The sequence below is a fragment of the Mirounga leonina genome, unplaced genomic scaffold (assembly GCF_011800145.1).
Source record: "Mirounga leonina isolate KUSES-001 unplaced genomic scaffold, KU_Mleo_1.0 Mir_129, whole genome shotgun sequence".
Classification (NCBI taxonomy): domain Eukaryota; kingdom Metazoa; phylum Chordata; class Mammalia; order Carnivora; family Phocidae; genus Mirounga; species Mirounga leonina.
Genome location: NW_023270323.1, coordinates 39411788 through 39427127, shown reverse-complemented (window position 1 = coordinate 39427127; position 15340 = coordinate 39411788). Strand labels below are relative to the sequence as shown.

Genomic DNA, 15340 nt, shown 5'->3' with positions numbered 1-15340 from the left:
GCAATCTTAAGCATCTGCCTTCAGCTCAGGTCATGATCCCAGGGTCCTGGGATTGAGCCCCACATCGGGCTCCCTGCTCAGTGGGGAGCCTGCCTCTCCTTCTGTGTCCTGCTCCCCCTGCTTATGCTCTGCTTGTGCGCACTCTCTCTCTGACAAATAAATAAAATCTTAAAAAAAAAAAAGGAGGGCTAGAATCCATTTGGGTCTTTGCAGCTTGAGGCCTCAATCTTAACAGAAATGGCTTAAAGGGATAGTTCACTAATGGCACCCAAGCGATTCCAGCAAACTAGACCGTCCAGGACGCAGACCCGGGAGAAGGCCGCGAGCTGAGACCAATTGCAATGAGCTGTAGCAACAGGAATTTGGCCTCAGAGCAGTGCATTTACCTGAGGCAGGCCTGAAAGAGTGTAAGCACAGTAGAACCTTAGAATGTACGGGTTTAAATGCCTCAGTTTCGGGCAGAAATAAGCCATCTTGATAAAGCAGGACATGTATTCATTTATAGTTTTGTTGAGACTCATTTGAATTCCATTTCCTGTAAGCCTGGTATTCAAGAGTGAGTCAGGGCTGGGGAAAAGGAAGTAAAATGAAATAGCTGCACAAAGGAAGTTAGGTTTGGTATTTAGCTGCTGGAGTCAAACAGATGACTGAACCCTAGCCCTGCCGCATACTAGCTGTGTGACACTGGGCGTGTTGTTTAATCTCTCTGAATCGCTGTCTCTTCCTCCGTAAAAGAAAGACAATAATAACAGTGCTTGCTCATAGCGTTGTTAGGAAGGTGGAATGAGATGATGCCTATAAAGAGCAAAAGGCTCAATGAGTTTTAGCTATCGTTATAAAAATTGTTATTATTAATAATAATAATGAATAATAACCACTCATAACAGGGAAGGAGCCCAGCACCTATCTCCAAGAGGCTTTGTTATTCTCTTCTTTTCTTTCCTCCTGCACTGTTAGGGACATGAAATGTTACAGCCTTTTCCTGAATATGGAGTTTCATGGAGTCCTGGGACATGCTCTTCTCGAGTGTCCAGGATCTGCTGGATAGATCATGGCTCAGGAAGAGCATGGTGTCTAAAAAAAGGCTGTGGGTTTCATAGTGTGCTAGATTGTATTTCTGATAATCTTTGACATGTCAGAGTGCTTCTCCAAGTCTCAATGACAAAAGAAGGATGTTTGCCCTTTTACCTCCTTGCATAAAATTCATTAACAGATATGAATGCAATATAAAAATGAAGGAATTTTGTTGTTGTTGCTTATCTCATTACTGCAAAAACCGCTGGTTGCCTACTCAAGATCTGATCTTCTCTTCTGCCTTTTAACAGAATCTAGGTTTAGTTCGTGGTGGTAATAATGCACTTTAGCCTCTCTCACAGATGGGTGGCCATATAACACAATACTGGCCAATGAGGTATAAGCAGAAATTAGTGGGTAAGGCATCCCAGAAAGTTTTTTAAAGCAAAAGTCTCAGTTTGCACATTGTCGATTTGCCTTTCCTGCTGGTTCTTCCTGCCCGGAACTTATTTCTGCCTGGAACTTAGATGTGATGCTGGAGTTTGAGCAGCTCTTTTGGGATCAAGAGGTGACAAAATTGAGGATGAAAGTGTATCTGCAAAGCAGAAAGAGCTTGGATTCCTGATGGCATCATGATAACATCATAGTAGTCATGGACTTCCTACCCCTATACTTTCTGTTACATAAGAAATATGAAACTTTTACAAAGTTAAACCAATTCAGTTTGAGTTTTCTAATATCTGCCATCAGATATAATCCTAATACAATCCCTTGGGGATAGAATCCCACTTTAAATGGTCATATTATTTAGCGACATTGCCAGTAAATAGCCCTAACCCTGAACCTTGTACCCTTTGCCTAAGTTCTATCTAACCTTAAATGTCATCTCAGATATCACCCATTACCTCCTGTTTTCTTGCCTCTTTTCACTAAACAAGGAACTCCTGGAAGGCAGGAGCTCTACTGGTCTTGTTCTGCACTGTATCCTCACCATAGTGCCTAGAACACAGTAGATGCTCATAAATATTTGTTGAAGGAACTAGAATTCAACTCGGTTCATGTGTCAACTTTTTGGACCAATCTTTCTTGATCAGAAGCAAATTAGCAAAACAAAACAAAACCAAAGGACTTCAGGACTTCAAATTGGCCAAGAGCCATGGCAGGGGTCAAGCATTCATACGGATGGATAACAAATGTCCAGGAAGAAAGGAAAAAGATAAGGAAGATTTCAGGGCATGAGTGCCCTGGAGAATGTTTTTTCTTTAGCAAATTGCTTGGAGCATGATAGAAACTCAATGGTTCTCCCAGAAGGCAAGCCAAGACAACTGCCTCATTTCTTCTGTACCCAGAAGAGTGTCAAGAGCAGCTCTGAGCCAGGTAGGAACCAGGAAAAAGTTGGGTTCAGGATTGGAATGTCATGTAAAGTATGTATGTCAAAACACAGTTATAGGGAAAATGTGGAGCCTGGCTGACATGACCAACAAGACTTGTAACCTACCTGTCTTTCCATAGAGGAATGCTCCCTTAGACCTTTCCTCCAGCAGCAGAATCCTCCCTGCACCACAGATAGTAACCGTGTCTGTGTTGTACTGAATACACTAACGAAAGGGGTCGCCTGCTAGAAGTAAAGGTCAAGAGAAGTTCCAGGGTAGGTCTTTGGAGAAGAAACTCCCGGGACTTGGGCTGCAAAATTAATTAAAACAAACAAAACAAAACCCCGGGAGGCTTCAGTCAGGTGTGTCTTGGGCCAATTATACACATTTTCATTCAGGGTTGTTTTCAAAACACTGAACAATGATCTCTTTATTCCTGCTAGTAGCTTAAGGGTCAGCTCTATTATCCCCCATAGTTATTATCTTCCATAAGATAGAAACTAAAGGGCAAAGGGAATTATCCTATGAAACAATTCAATGTGCACGTGATTTCAACTTCTCCACTCTTCAAAGGTCATTTTCTCAAGGGCAGAAATCATGGTGTGTATAGATTTTTTCTTTCATTCTGGGCCAGGCCTATTGCAGATCCTTGATAAATATTATACACGTGGATGATGCTATTACACAAGGATGATGTAGTCTTGAGCCTCAGACAACTCCCATTGAGGATCAAGGAAGTGAAGGCTTTCCTCCCACACACCCTCTCACTGCTCTGGGTCAAGAGGGATGCATCGGATGGCCCCTACAGCGACTATGCAATGTCTCCTGGCAATGTCCTTTGGTTAAGAAGGCTCTCTGTCCCTTGACTCAACAGGCCTGTCACCCTCGTGGGAATTCTTTGCAGGAGATCCATGCGATGGAAGTCCACAAGCATCTCAGAGGACGGAGGTCAATGGAAGTAGCCAGAAGATTCCAAACATTAGCTCACATGCTCAGGCTTACTCTCATGGAAGAACCCTCTCGTCTGAAGTCAGGAACAGTTGTCCAAGGAGCTGCTGGTCCAGCCAGTCATGCACAACCACAATCAGTCCTAAATGTTTTACTTAAGGATTTACATTCAACTCAGGGGCTCAAGTAGCCAGATAACAATGTTTACAACAATGTTTACAAATGACATGAGTTCTGGAGAAAACAGGCAGCGTTTGTTTAAAGTCGAGGCTGCCCGCATCTCTGGCTCAAGTCAACAGTTAGGATGAGCGTGGGCCTATGGACAGGTCATAAACAGAGACCTCAGCTGAGGGGAAAAATATTTCTCTACCACGTCTTCTTTTCTAGAGGGACAATGGCAACATTCTAAATGTGATTCGTTTCTGAAGAGCTTTGTATTTAAGGAGCCCAAATGAAATAAGTTCCCATTCTACAGGTAGAGAAAGCTAAGTCTGTAGTTCTCCATGAAGCCCGGGACTGTTCGGATACTGGGACCTGCTGGAAGGGAGTGTGTGGACCCACATTGGTCAGATGGTGGTCTTCAACCAGAATTGTAGTTAAGTCTCCTTACTGGATAGACCCTGAGCCTGCCTAGTTTATATTCATTTCAATGCCACAAGGCAAATAATATTTTTTAAAACTCATTACATTTTAAATACCAAAACTGAGATGCAAAATTTACAAAGAAAGCTATCTTCTAGTATAAATGTGTGACCACGCTCCAGTACCTGCAGCCACCAACCTGGAGGTCTCTTATGGAGACGTAAGGAAAACCCTTGCTTCCTGGTCACTTCTTGGTGGTTCCCAGTTAAAGGGATTCCAGAGTAGTAACAACTTAATCTTCGTCTCCCTTCTGAGGGATAGGGGAAGAGATGGTCCACTGGCCCAGTTGCTGGCCCGACACCTAACAGGGCTCCAGAGTCAGGTCCTGGATACGCTCCAAGTTTTGAATCCTTGCCAATCAAAGGCCCACAGGGCGGGAGGGGAAGGAGTGTATATTAAGCATTTGATGACTAATATATCAAGATATTTTTGGAAATGTTGGTTTCGACCTACTTAGGAAGCTGATGTGTGGCGCAGACCAAGAGCGGGTGTTGAGACCTACACCTCCCTTACGTGGGAGTTTTCCCCTCACAGGGAGCTGCTGCTGGGTGCTTGTGAGAAGCTCTGAGGCCTCAGTGTGAAGAGGTGATTTCAATTAGTTTTGGGTTCTTTCCTCACTGTTGTTTTTCTATTGTGTATATCATTATCAGCTGAGGATTCATCCAGACTTTTCCCTGGGCTTCCTTGAGGTGTGTGGGCCACAACGCCTGTGTGGGTGGGTGAATAACCTTCCCACTCTGGGCAGCTGAGGGGTGCCAGTGTCCTCTCTCCCCTGGAGACCCCAGAGGACCCAACTGCTTCTTTCTGGCCCTTCTTCTGCCCCACTTCTGTTGCGAACTCACCCTCCGATCCATATGCCATCTTCTCTCTAGTTTTCAGGATAATCTTGGCCCCAATCAGTTCTTAATGAGGAGGTGAGGAGAAGCTGCTATGTTCACGTTGTCTCCAGAGACTACTCCCATTTCTGTCCTTTGCTCTCCCCTCTCTTATCCCTCCTCTACGGAGCTCCTGTGGTGGGCAGAACCACGCCTGCCCCCACAGACGGCCACCTCCTAATCCCAAGAGCCTGTGGATCTGTCACCTTACAGGGCAAAAGGGACTTGGCAGATGTGACTAAGTTAAGGATCTTCAGATGAGGAAATGATTGTAGATTACCCATCTGGGTCCAATGTAATTACCAAGTGGGCGGCAGGAAGGCCAGAGCCACAGAGAGAGATGTGATGATGGAAGCAGAAATGGGAGAGTGAGAGAGAGACAGAGACAAACAGAAAGAGAGAGAGGTTGCCTGGGTGGCTCAGTCGGTTGGGCATCTGCTTTCAGCTCAGGTCATGATCCCGGAGTCTCGGGATCCAGCCGCACATCAGGCTCTCTGCTCGGTGTGGAGTCTATTTCTCCCTCTTACCCCATTCGTGCTCTCCCTCAAATAATTAAAATGGATAAAATCTTAAAAGAGAGAGAGGGAGAGACAGAGAGAGACAAAGAGATTGACAAACAGAGAGACAAAGAGAGACACAGAAAGAGAAAGACAGAGATAGACAGGCAGAGAGACTGGAAAATGGTCCTCTGCTGGCTTTGAAGATGGGGAATGGGGCCACAAGCCAGGGAAGGCAGGTGGCCTCCAGAAGCTAGGCAAGGCAAGGAAGGGGATTCTCTCCTAGAACCAGAGGGAATCAGCCCTCCCAACTCCTTGATGTCAGTCCAGTGCACCCCATGTTGGACTTCTAACCCTCTGAACTGTAAGATAACACATTTGTGTGGTTTGAAGCCCCTGAGTAGCAATCATTTGCTACAGCAGCAATAGGAAACTCATACAGCCCCAATAACAAAGGTAGAGGGTGCAAATGTTGGGAGCAGGGAATGGGATGGGTGGAGGGAGCTCTACCAGGGCCTAAATCCTCCACCACTCCTCGCCTCCCCTAGCCAGTGCGGCCCTGGCCTTGGCCCTGGCTCTGCACCAGCAACTGTCAGCATCTGCCTCTCTCTGACCTGCCCCAGACCTACTTCCCTGCAGACAGCGCCTCTCCTCCCGCTGGGCCAAACTTCCAACAAAGGTCACGAACAGCCTCCCTCACCCCCTTCTCCTCTGGCCAAATCTCCTTCTGGGCAATGAGAAGAGGGGTACCCTAGTTTAGATGTCAACAACAGAGGGTCAGAGGCAACCCAGAAACCTGGGTTAGATGCCTTTCATTCAACATCCTGGGGGCGAAAAGCAAGTTCACAGATATAATTAGCATGGAAAACAAGCGCTAAGCATTACGGCCCAGCCACTGCCCTGGATGCAAATGTCCATGTCAGAGAATCTGCCTGTCCTAAAAAACAAAGACTCAGATTCACAACCTAAGGTATGTGACCTTTAGAAAAAACACCTGCACCTACCTCTTGCCCTTGTCATGACAGGAACCAAAGTAAACACTAGCTTCCACATTTCCTCTTATGAATAATTGTGGTATTATTGTTCACCCTCTCTTAAGCACCTTAAATGTTCTAAGAGAGTGCCTCATGTGAAACAAGACTCAGGGCTGTCCTGAGGCCATCAACCAGGGGAATGCCCAGGAACATGACAATGTAAGTGGACAACGTAAGAGGCAGACAGGTGGAGTGGATGATGCTGCCCACCAGCGGAGGTGGTGACACCATCTCTCTGCCACCCGTGTGTACCTTGGCCAAAAACAGAAAAATCACTGGAAGACAACAGTTTCTACATTTCTCCATTGAAAACTTTGCTGGCAATACCCCGCATCTCCTCAAAGAAGAGTTGGGCTTCATCAATTCCCATACAGAGGACATTTTAATAATCATGGATCAAATTGGGAGACATTTTTTTTTCCTGATGTGAAAAGATAAGCAATGCCTGCCAGGAAATCTTCTGGGGGCCATGAGCCCCAGAGAAAGACGCTCCTCAGATCTTTCCAGTATCTTTGACATTTCAGAATGCACACATATGAAATAAGCCAGCCACAAAAGGACAGATATGGTATGATTCCTCTTCTATTAGGTCCCTAGAGCAATTCATAGAGGCAGAAAGTAGCATGGTGGTTACCAGGGGCCAGACAGGAGGGAATGGCGAGTTTTGGTTTAATAGGTATGGTTTTCAATTCTGGAAGATGAAGAAAGTTCTAGAGAAAGGATGGTGGTGATGGCCGCACAACAGTGTGAGTGTACTTAATGCCGCTCAACTCTACTCTTAAAAACTGCTAAAGTGGCAAATTTTATGTTACGTGAGTGTTACCACCATAAAATAAACCCCTTACCCCCCACACCTACACACCGCAATTCTATGACATCCTGTGTCCTACACCGAACCATAGCGATAAACACCTAGAAGGTTTCCCTTGGGCGATTGCTTTCATGCGCTGCAAAGAAGGCAGAGGAAAGGCATGTCGTGGAGCACCCAGCCCCCGAGGACAGCACTGCCCCTGGGAGGCAGGCGAGCCCAGCTGCCCCTGAGAGGACAGGGCCGCCCGGGGTTGGCCCACGAGGAGGCGCTACCTTGTCTGAAAGTGCTGCTCCAGATCGCAGCGCTGCAGGACCTCGGTGCAGTAGTCCGAGAACGGGCAGGTCACCAGCAGCTTGTCGAGGAGCTTGTTGACCAGAATGCTGGACCTCTTGCAATGCTGCAGCATCACCGGCTTGCGGTCCACAGGGCAGAAGTCCTTCTCCACCAGGAAGCTGGTGAGGCACAGGGTACAGTACGTATGTCCACAGGGAGTGTCCAGAGGCTCCAGCAAAGCTTGCAGGCAGATGTGGCACATGAGGTCATCATCCACATCTTCGGTGTAGGTGTAGAAGTGGTTCTCCTCGGGGGAGTGGGCTTGGCCACATACCACACACGGGGGGGCAGGGCTGGGATCAGGGTGACAGGCGGGGTCTGGCTGGCTCATGATCAACGGGGGAGATGGTCTGACAGGAAATTGGCCCAGGAAAACGGGATGTCCTCAGGAGTAAATCAAGATCTTCTAGGAGCCATCCACAGACCTGAAAGAGAATAAGACAGCTCATCTTCGTTTTCACGGCCACCTAAAGACTCCACTTTCAGTGAACTTGAGACTCTGCCACCAGTGGGCAGGGAACCGAGCTGTGATTCAGAAGGCCAGGGCTCGCTGCCCACTCTGGTGACTGACATGACCTTGGGCAAAGGACCTTGCCTCCTTATTCCTCGGTTTACCATCCATCCTAGTGGCAATAATATTTACCTTTAATATCCTCACGTTGGGGTGGGAAAAGCCATTGGGTACTATCTGGGAAATGCCTAGAGGAACTCAGAAGAAATATGCCCTAAGAAACATAAATTGTATTAATTTAATAAAATGAATTAATAAAATTCAATTAGACCAGCGATTTATAAAATGCTCTGTCAGGGAGTGCCTGGGTGGCTCAGTCGGTTAAGCATCTGCCTTCAGCTCACATCATGATCCCAGGGTCCTGGGATCAAGCCCCACATCAGGCTCTCTGCTCAGTGGGGAGTCTGCTTCTCCCTCTCCCTCTGCCTGCCCTCCCCTTGCTTGTGCTCTCTATCTCTTTCTCCCTCTCTCATTCTGTCAAATAAATAACTAAATCTTAAAAAAGATAAAATGCTCTGTCAGATCAGGACAAGAAGAAAAACAGTTAACCCTCTGATGGCTTTCTCTTATCTTTCTCCCCAGCTTCCTCTAAAACTCAGAAAATGTAGGACATCAGAGCCTTTGACTAAATCATCTGAGAAGAAATGAGAGCTGCTGAGTCTGTTGTATTTTTACTGTGGTGAGAGAACGTTTTCGTCCGTATGCTCGTCATCCACTCAGTCAGTCACTTAGTGGTCACGTGGGCTCTGGGGCTGCACTGCCTGGGTTCGAATGCCACCGCCGCTGTGGGCCAGTGATTGGATCCATATCTGTAAAAGGAGAATAACAATAGCCTACCTCCTAGGATTGCTGTGAGGATGAGATGATATATGAGACATAAAGCTCTTACAGTTGTACCCGGAATACAGTAAGTGCTCAGTCAATATCAGCTACTATCTTTACATGTGTTTGTACCGAATTCATTTGGTCTGCCATCTAGCTCAATCGACCTAGAAACTGAAAGCTATAGTTCCTATAAGGGGTCTTTTGGCTTTGTTTTAATAGTGCTCTTTTGTTTAATTATATATATATTTCAAACGAGTGGAATACTATAGGAGTCCAAATAATGGAGGTTTTAACATTCCTGATTAATACCTGGAAGCATCTTGGAATCATTCAATAGATATGTTTTGAGTACCAGCTCTGAGCTGGGTAGTAAGCTGGGTGTGGAGGAGACCTTCAGGAGAGCTCTCAAGGACATGCCCTTGCTCTCCTGGAGTCCCCAGTCCAGGGGAGGCAGGCGCGAGCACAGGTAACTGGCAAGCCCGCGTGACAAGTGCAAACAGAAGCGTGCGCTAGGTGCACGCTTAAGAATCCTGCACCCTCCCTCACCCACCGCCCCCTCGACTTTCTTCAATTTGGAAAGTAAATGAAAAGACTTTAGGCATTCCACAAGAACATAAAGACACACGGAGAAGCTAACAGGAACCCTGCTGCATTTGGAAATGGCACGGCATTCTAAACCACGTTCCATCCTTTTTCTTTACCAAATGAAGTCCAAGGTTGTTTGTAGGAGCATAGCCTTATCTCAAAAAGAAAATACATTGACTTCAAGCTCTCTCTGGGTCAGCTTCATGTTTACATTTCCGGACTGCGCTCATACGCCTGAAAGAACACTCTGGTCAAGAGGTTGAAGTAAAATGCCCCGAATGTGAAAACACTCAGAAATCATAACATTTTATTTAGCATCAAAAGAGACCACAGAAGGCTAAGGTAGAGAGTGCAGAAGGGGGTGAAGTTGTTTCTAGCCAAATTTCATGGAAACAGACACAGCTGCTATGTGTCCTCAAGGCTGATAGAAGGCACTGGAACCACACAGGAAATGCTTTAAGTGGCATGAAAAAAAAAAAAGTCAAAAAATCAACATGAAAACGGAAATGGGCCACCCAAAAGATGATCATCGACTACAGGGGGAAAAGTGCACATATTTTGAACTTTGACAAGAGTTTGGTCAAACACTCCCACGTGTCTGGGTCCTGTCCATTCTTTCTCATTGTGCTGTACTCGAAAGTGACAGGAATGCAGTTGTAGCTCTGGTCGTGCCACCGAAAAAACAACTTCACGTCTCTGGGCCCTGCCTGGAAATGTGAAATGGTGGAGCTGAACCAGACGTTTGGGTTTTCAGACTGTGTTCTGGAAAGTGGCAGATGCTTCAGTGTCTTCCAGGGGAGGGAAGATGGGAAGGCAGTTTGGGTAGAGCTGTGCCCACTTCTCCACCCTACCCAGTCCCAACTCCATTTTGATGTGTTTCTGACACGTCAGTTTCCTTATAATATTCTGTTGGAAGAAACCTCGCTTTAAAAAAATAAAGGAAAAGAAAAAAAACCAAGCCACTAGACTGATACTATAAAGTCCCTTTCAGAAACAGAGTTCTAGGATTCCGTGCTAACAAAGCAGAGGATTTTGCTTTGTTTTGGGTGGTCAGCTTCTGGGAAAATCTTTTTTTCTTTGCTTTCTAACAGTTTTTGAGCATTTACCATGTGCCCGGCACTGTCCTGGGGGCCTTCTATAGACTATGTTATTTAATCCATGCAAATCCCCAGGGTTGTTGGGTTTTGTTTGTTTTCTTTTAACAGATGAAGAACTAAAGTGTGACAGGGAAGTAACTTGCCAGTTTTCACCAAAAAAGAAACAAACCATAAAGTGGTGCTGACTCTGGGTTCTGTTCCTAACCATTTCGCTATGTTTTGTCCAGGCATCTTTCCTGATCAGGACTAGTCAGAATGGAACCAGCCGAATATAAGAGCCCCAAGAAATTAGGTTTAAAATCTCTTTAGGCCCATTGCTAATAGGCTTTTCCAAGGCTCTGTTTAAAAATATTCTTTCCCTTTACTGACCGCTAGAATGCCCAAGACCGAATGAATGGAATGGGGAATGGGCAAGCAAAAATGGTGGGTTCTAGCTCCAACCCCAATTCTTTTTTCTTTCCTTTTTTTGTTTTTCTAAGAGAAATTTGAATTCCCTGGCCCTTGTCCATGTGAGTAGACCAGATTCCTAACATAATATTAACGTAAACACTCCCGTATATATTTTCCAACTTGCTTTAGACTAAATAAAGCCTAAATGAATAGACACAGATTATGAGAGAATTGCAACCCCCCCCAAAAAAGCAGTTTAGACTCTAAAGAAAGAACTAGGTAGACTTTAAAAAATATGATTAATATTATTTGAGGTTTCTTATTTCCAGTTTACGTCTCATAAACATGTATGATGTATCATGTTTTTAAGACATGTATGTGCCTTGCTGAACTGATAAGAAATTATCTAAAATCATTATGGCTTAAAGGTAAACTCTTTTTTCTTCTAAAAGCAAGTGAGAGGGCCCGTCAGCTTTGAGTCCATTCATGTCCCTCAGTGTGCCAGCCTTCAGGCCCCCTGGCCCTGGCTGAGGTAAGGCGACAGAGCTGCAATATGGCTTTCCTGCAGGATGGAGAAAGAGAAGGGAAGTCGATTCCCTCCTGTGTGTGTACGGGGCACGGGGGTGAAAATCGTACACTTCCTTCATAGAAACCTATTGTGGTTTAGGAATGATCTTTTCTGTCTCTCCTGTGATTCGTGGTGCAACAGAAGCCCAAGGTGACTTTGAGAGGGACATGCAGCCCACCAATGTAGCGGTGAGAAGGGCCAGGAAAAATAGAAGTCTCCATCTGGGTCCTTCGTTCCTGCTTCCTTTCCCGCCAGTTTATGGTCACACCCAGAATTTGTACAGAAGTTCTTCTACCTAACTTTCAAATTCTAAGCTTCTCTGGCTGACAACAAAGCCACATTCCAGAGCAAACGTGAGTCAGCTCTGTCTGCGAGGTCCTTAGAGGTCATATGTATCCTGTCACCTGCACTAAAAATCCAAAAGTCTTAAGAACAAACATATTTTCACATCTTAAAGAAAAAAAAAAAAAGGAACAGCCTTTGGGATACATACTGTTTGGAAGTGGGAAAATGTCTGCATGACATAACCGACCAGAACAATGGGGTCCCTGGTGTGCTCATGTCCTGCTAATTCTCCTTTAAATGCACACTGGTTTTGCAGAAAATGGTTACCTGAGGATAAACCATATACCGCGCTGGAAAGACAAGGGATAAACATGTCATTTGGCAGGCTGCACTGACAATTTCACATTTTCCTCCTCCTGAAAGGACAAGACTTGACTCCACAGCTCCTCTTGAATGGCTGCATGAGTCACAGTTTTAAAACGACAGTAATTGGACGGCATACTATTAAAAAGAATTCATCCTCATAGTCAATGGCAGTGTGTCCTGCATTGGGACTCTGACCTTGACAAAGATGAAACATTGAGCCATAGACTCTTTGTGTTGAAAGGGACCTTGAGGGAAGGTCCCTAAATGAAACAGCCCTTTACTACCTTCTAAAATAGATCATCCTGCATTGGAGAGCTCTAACTACTAGGAGAACAGTCTCTAGACAGAACAAAAATTTGCTTCTCTAGAACTCACCTACCCCCTCCATGGGTGCCAGTATTCTCCTAGGAGCTATTTAGAATAGGTCATAGTCAAAAAAAAAAAAAAAAGAGAGAGAATATGTCAAATTCCCTAAGTCCTTTAATTATTGGAAGACACCCCATTTCCCACCCCAACCCCTCCAGGTCCAGCAGCCTTCGGCTATCTGGCATTCCTTCCAGCTTCCATATGCTCTGGGAGGCTGACCACTCTCCTCTGCAAGCTCCCCGATTGTTCGGTGTCCCTCCTACAGTGTGTGGGTAGAATGAACCCCAAAACTCCAGGACAGAGTGAAATGGACTAGAGCCTAGGATGGCGTCTGTTTTCTCAAGCCATTGCTATCACTGCGGTCCTGGCCTGCCCTGAGCCAGACACTGCCCTGAGGCCTGGGGAAAGCTCTTAGCAATTCCTGAGCACAGAAGGGGGAAGAAAGTCAAGGGTAATAAAGTAGAAAAGTAGCGGCTAGGAGCACAGTTTAGAAAATTCAAAGATATTTAGTGGCATTAGGTGGATTTATCTAAACAGAAATGCCTTAGTGGCTAAACAGTTGAGTATTAGAATCTGCAGTGTATAACCCGATCCCAAGAATGAGTGGTATTTGGGGCTCTGGATTCTCCCATTTGTCTGTAAGCATTCCTATATTTTGGTAAATCTTGCTGTTCTAAAATGTACTGACAAACTGAACAACAGGAAAAAATAGAAATGGAAACCATTTAAACGCATGGCAAATCAGAGATCATTTTTTTCATCCAGAGCACAAACATCGATTAACACTCACCAACATCCCCAATAAATGAGAAAGTTAAAAAAGCAAGGCCACGGGCAGCCAATGGAAGGCCAATGAGATGAGCTGCAAGTCCCGCAGCTCTGGATGCTTCTCAAAAAAAAAAAAAAAGAAAGAAAGAAAAAGAAAAGAAGAGAAGAGAAGAGAAAAAAAGACAAAGAAAAAAGCTGCATGAGTGCTGGAGAAGAAAGTGTCTGAGAAGGTGCCCTTGTCACCTGGGCCCATTAGGTGAGCAGTTCACTGAAGGGCTCATAAGCTGGAGGAAGAATTTGCTTCACGTGAGAGGAAAGAAGCATCATCTAAAGCCAGGCCCCAAGACGATCACAAGATGATTGGATCCCGAAAGAGCTTTGTTTTGAGAGTGTGTCTGATAAGTGACAAGTGTTCTCTCCAGCAGGGACTCCGTGACCATGTAAACTGTGTGGGGCTCTGCCCTCCTATAGCTGGGCTGCTTCCGAAGTTCTGCTGACTTATTTAATGTTGCTCAGAATCTCCTAATCCATCTTCCTCCAACCCCAATGTTCTACATAAACACAATAAAGACTAAGAACCCCTCTGCTAGAGGATTTCTGAGGGAACTTTAAGCTTCAAGAAACTGAGCTTGAGGTTTTTTGTCATTGACGATACCTTGAAATTTGGATGAAGCTACGCAGGGCAAAAGGGTTGCAGAATTGGGTTCAAACTGGTCATTGAGGCCACAGCTCAGTGCAGAGATCCCGGTCAGTCAGGAACACCGTCCTGGACCGTGAAGCCCAGAAACGCACTCCTGTAGGAATCGAATGGACTAGTGCTGGGAAATTCTTCACCTTGGCGGCCTCATTTCTCTTTCCAAAATAATTATCAGTGGCGTGTTTGTCTAACCACTGCCCTGGCCCTGGCTGGAACTCCTAAATTAGATTATTGGCGGGGCGGGGCCGGTGGGGGGGGAGGGAGTGATTGCCAAAGTTAGGGCAAGCTCTATCTTTCTCTACCAAACAAAGTAAATTTATAATTACATTTTAAATTATAGATAATTAACACTTATCTATGCCTTGGACATAGAAATACATGATGGTAGTGGTGAAGGCTGCTGATTATAACTCTCTTTACCTATGTTTTGACCAATATTTCAGCCTCCACGTGGACAAGGAATTGCTCTATGAGTAGTGAGAGGAACCTGTGTGTATGAGCATCAGTTGGGGTGTGTGTGTAGCAGGTAAATGTTGGCCCCCTAAAATATCTTGCCCTGTCCTAATCCCCAGAACCTTATTAGAACAAAGGTCTATTATAGATAAATGTATAATTACATTTAAATTATAGATAGATTTTACAAATACCAACTGTGAACGAAGGGACATAAGAGGGTGGACAAATGCTCTGTGGGCTATTCCTTAGCTTACAGACACATCAATAATAGGGGGGAATTAAGTGCTTTAGTGACCTGAATAAAAATTGTCACACATGGGATAAAAACTGTCTTTTAACCAAGAGGGTTTGAAGTGCAGGCTGAGGAGGCAGGGGTGCTATATACATTTGCAGAGGAAAAGGAGAGAGAACACAAAGAAGGCAGGTGCTTATGGACTGTTTCAAAAGTCAGGGTTAGGTCTGATCCTACTTCATATCGAAATCCATGATCTCCAAGAGGGAGCAAGCAATTCATTCATTGCATCTGTGAATGACACTAGCCTGCATGGTGTTGCAAACACTAGAAAGGACAGAAAAAAATATATCTAAATGGTCTTTAAAGAGGTTGAAATTAAAGGAGAATTGAACTAAAAGGAGACAATGTCTGGAGTCAATAGCTAAGAACTCAGACAGAAAGTGGGAAGAACAAGGGAAGTGCTCAAGTGAAAAGAGTCCCAAGTGGCTAGCGGATCAGATACAAGTTTTAGTAGCCCAGGGAAGATCTTTTACAAGCTGCTTGGAGAGGAGCTTTCCCTCTCTTGCCTGAAGATTTACCACTGCCTTTCGCCTGGGTATCATGGCACCCCTTTCCTACGTGGGTTTGTTTGTAAGAACTCTGTCCCAGAAAAAAATGTCTTCCC

General features: G+C 45.2%; 1 protein-coding gene across 1 annotated transcript in view; it reads right to left on the bottom strand.

Moving 5' to 3' along the window:
• Positions 1-15340, bottom strand: part of LNX1 (ligand of numb-protein X 1) — a 182117-nt gene that overhangs the window by 91736 nt on the left and 75041 nt on the right. The window contains exon 3 of the mRNA XM_035004992.1: positions 7467-7952. Within this exon, the coding sequence (XP_034860883.1) occupies positions 7467-7858 (392 nt within the window). The 5' untranslated portion in view covers positions 7859-7952. The remainder of the gene's footprint in view (positions 1-7466; positions 7953-15340) is intronic.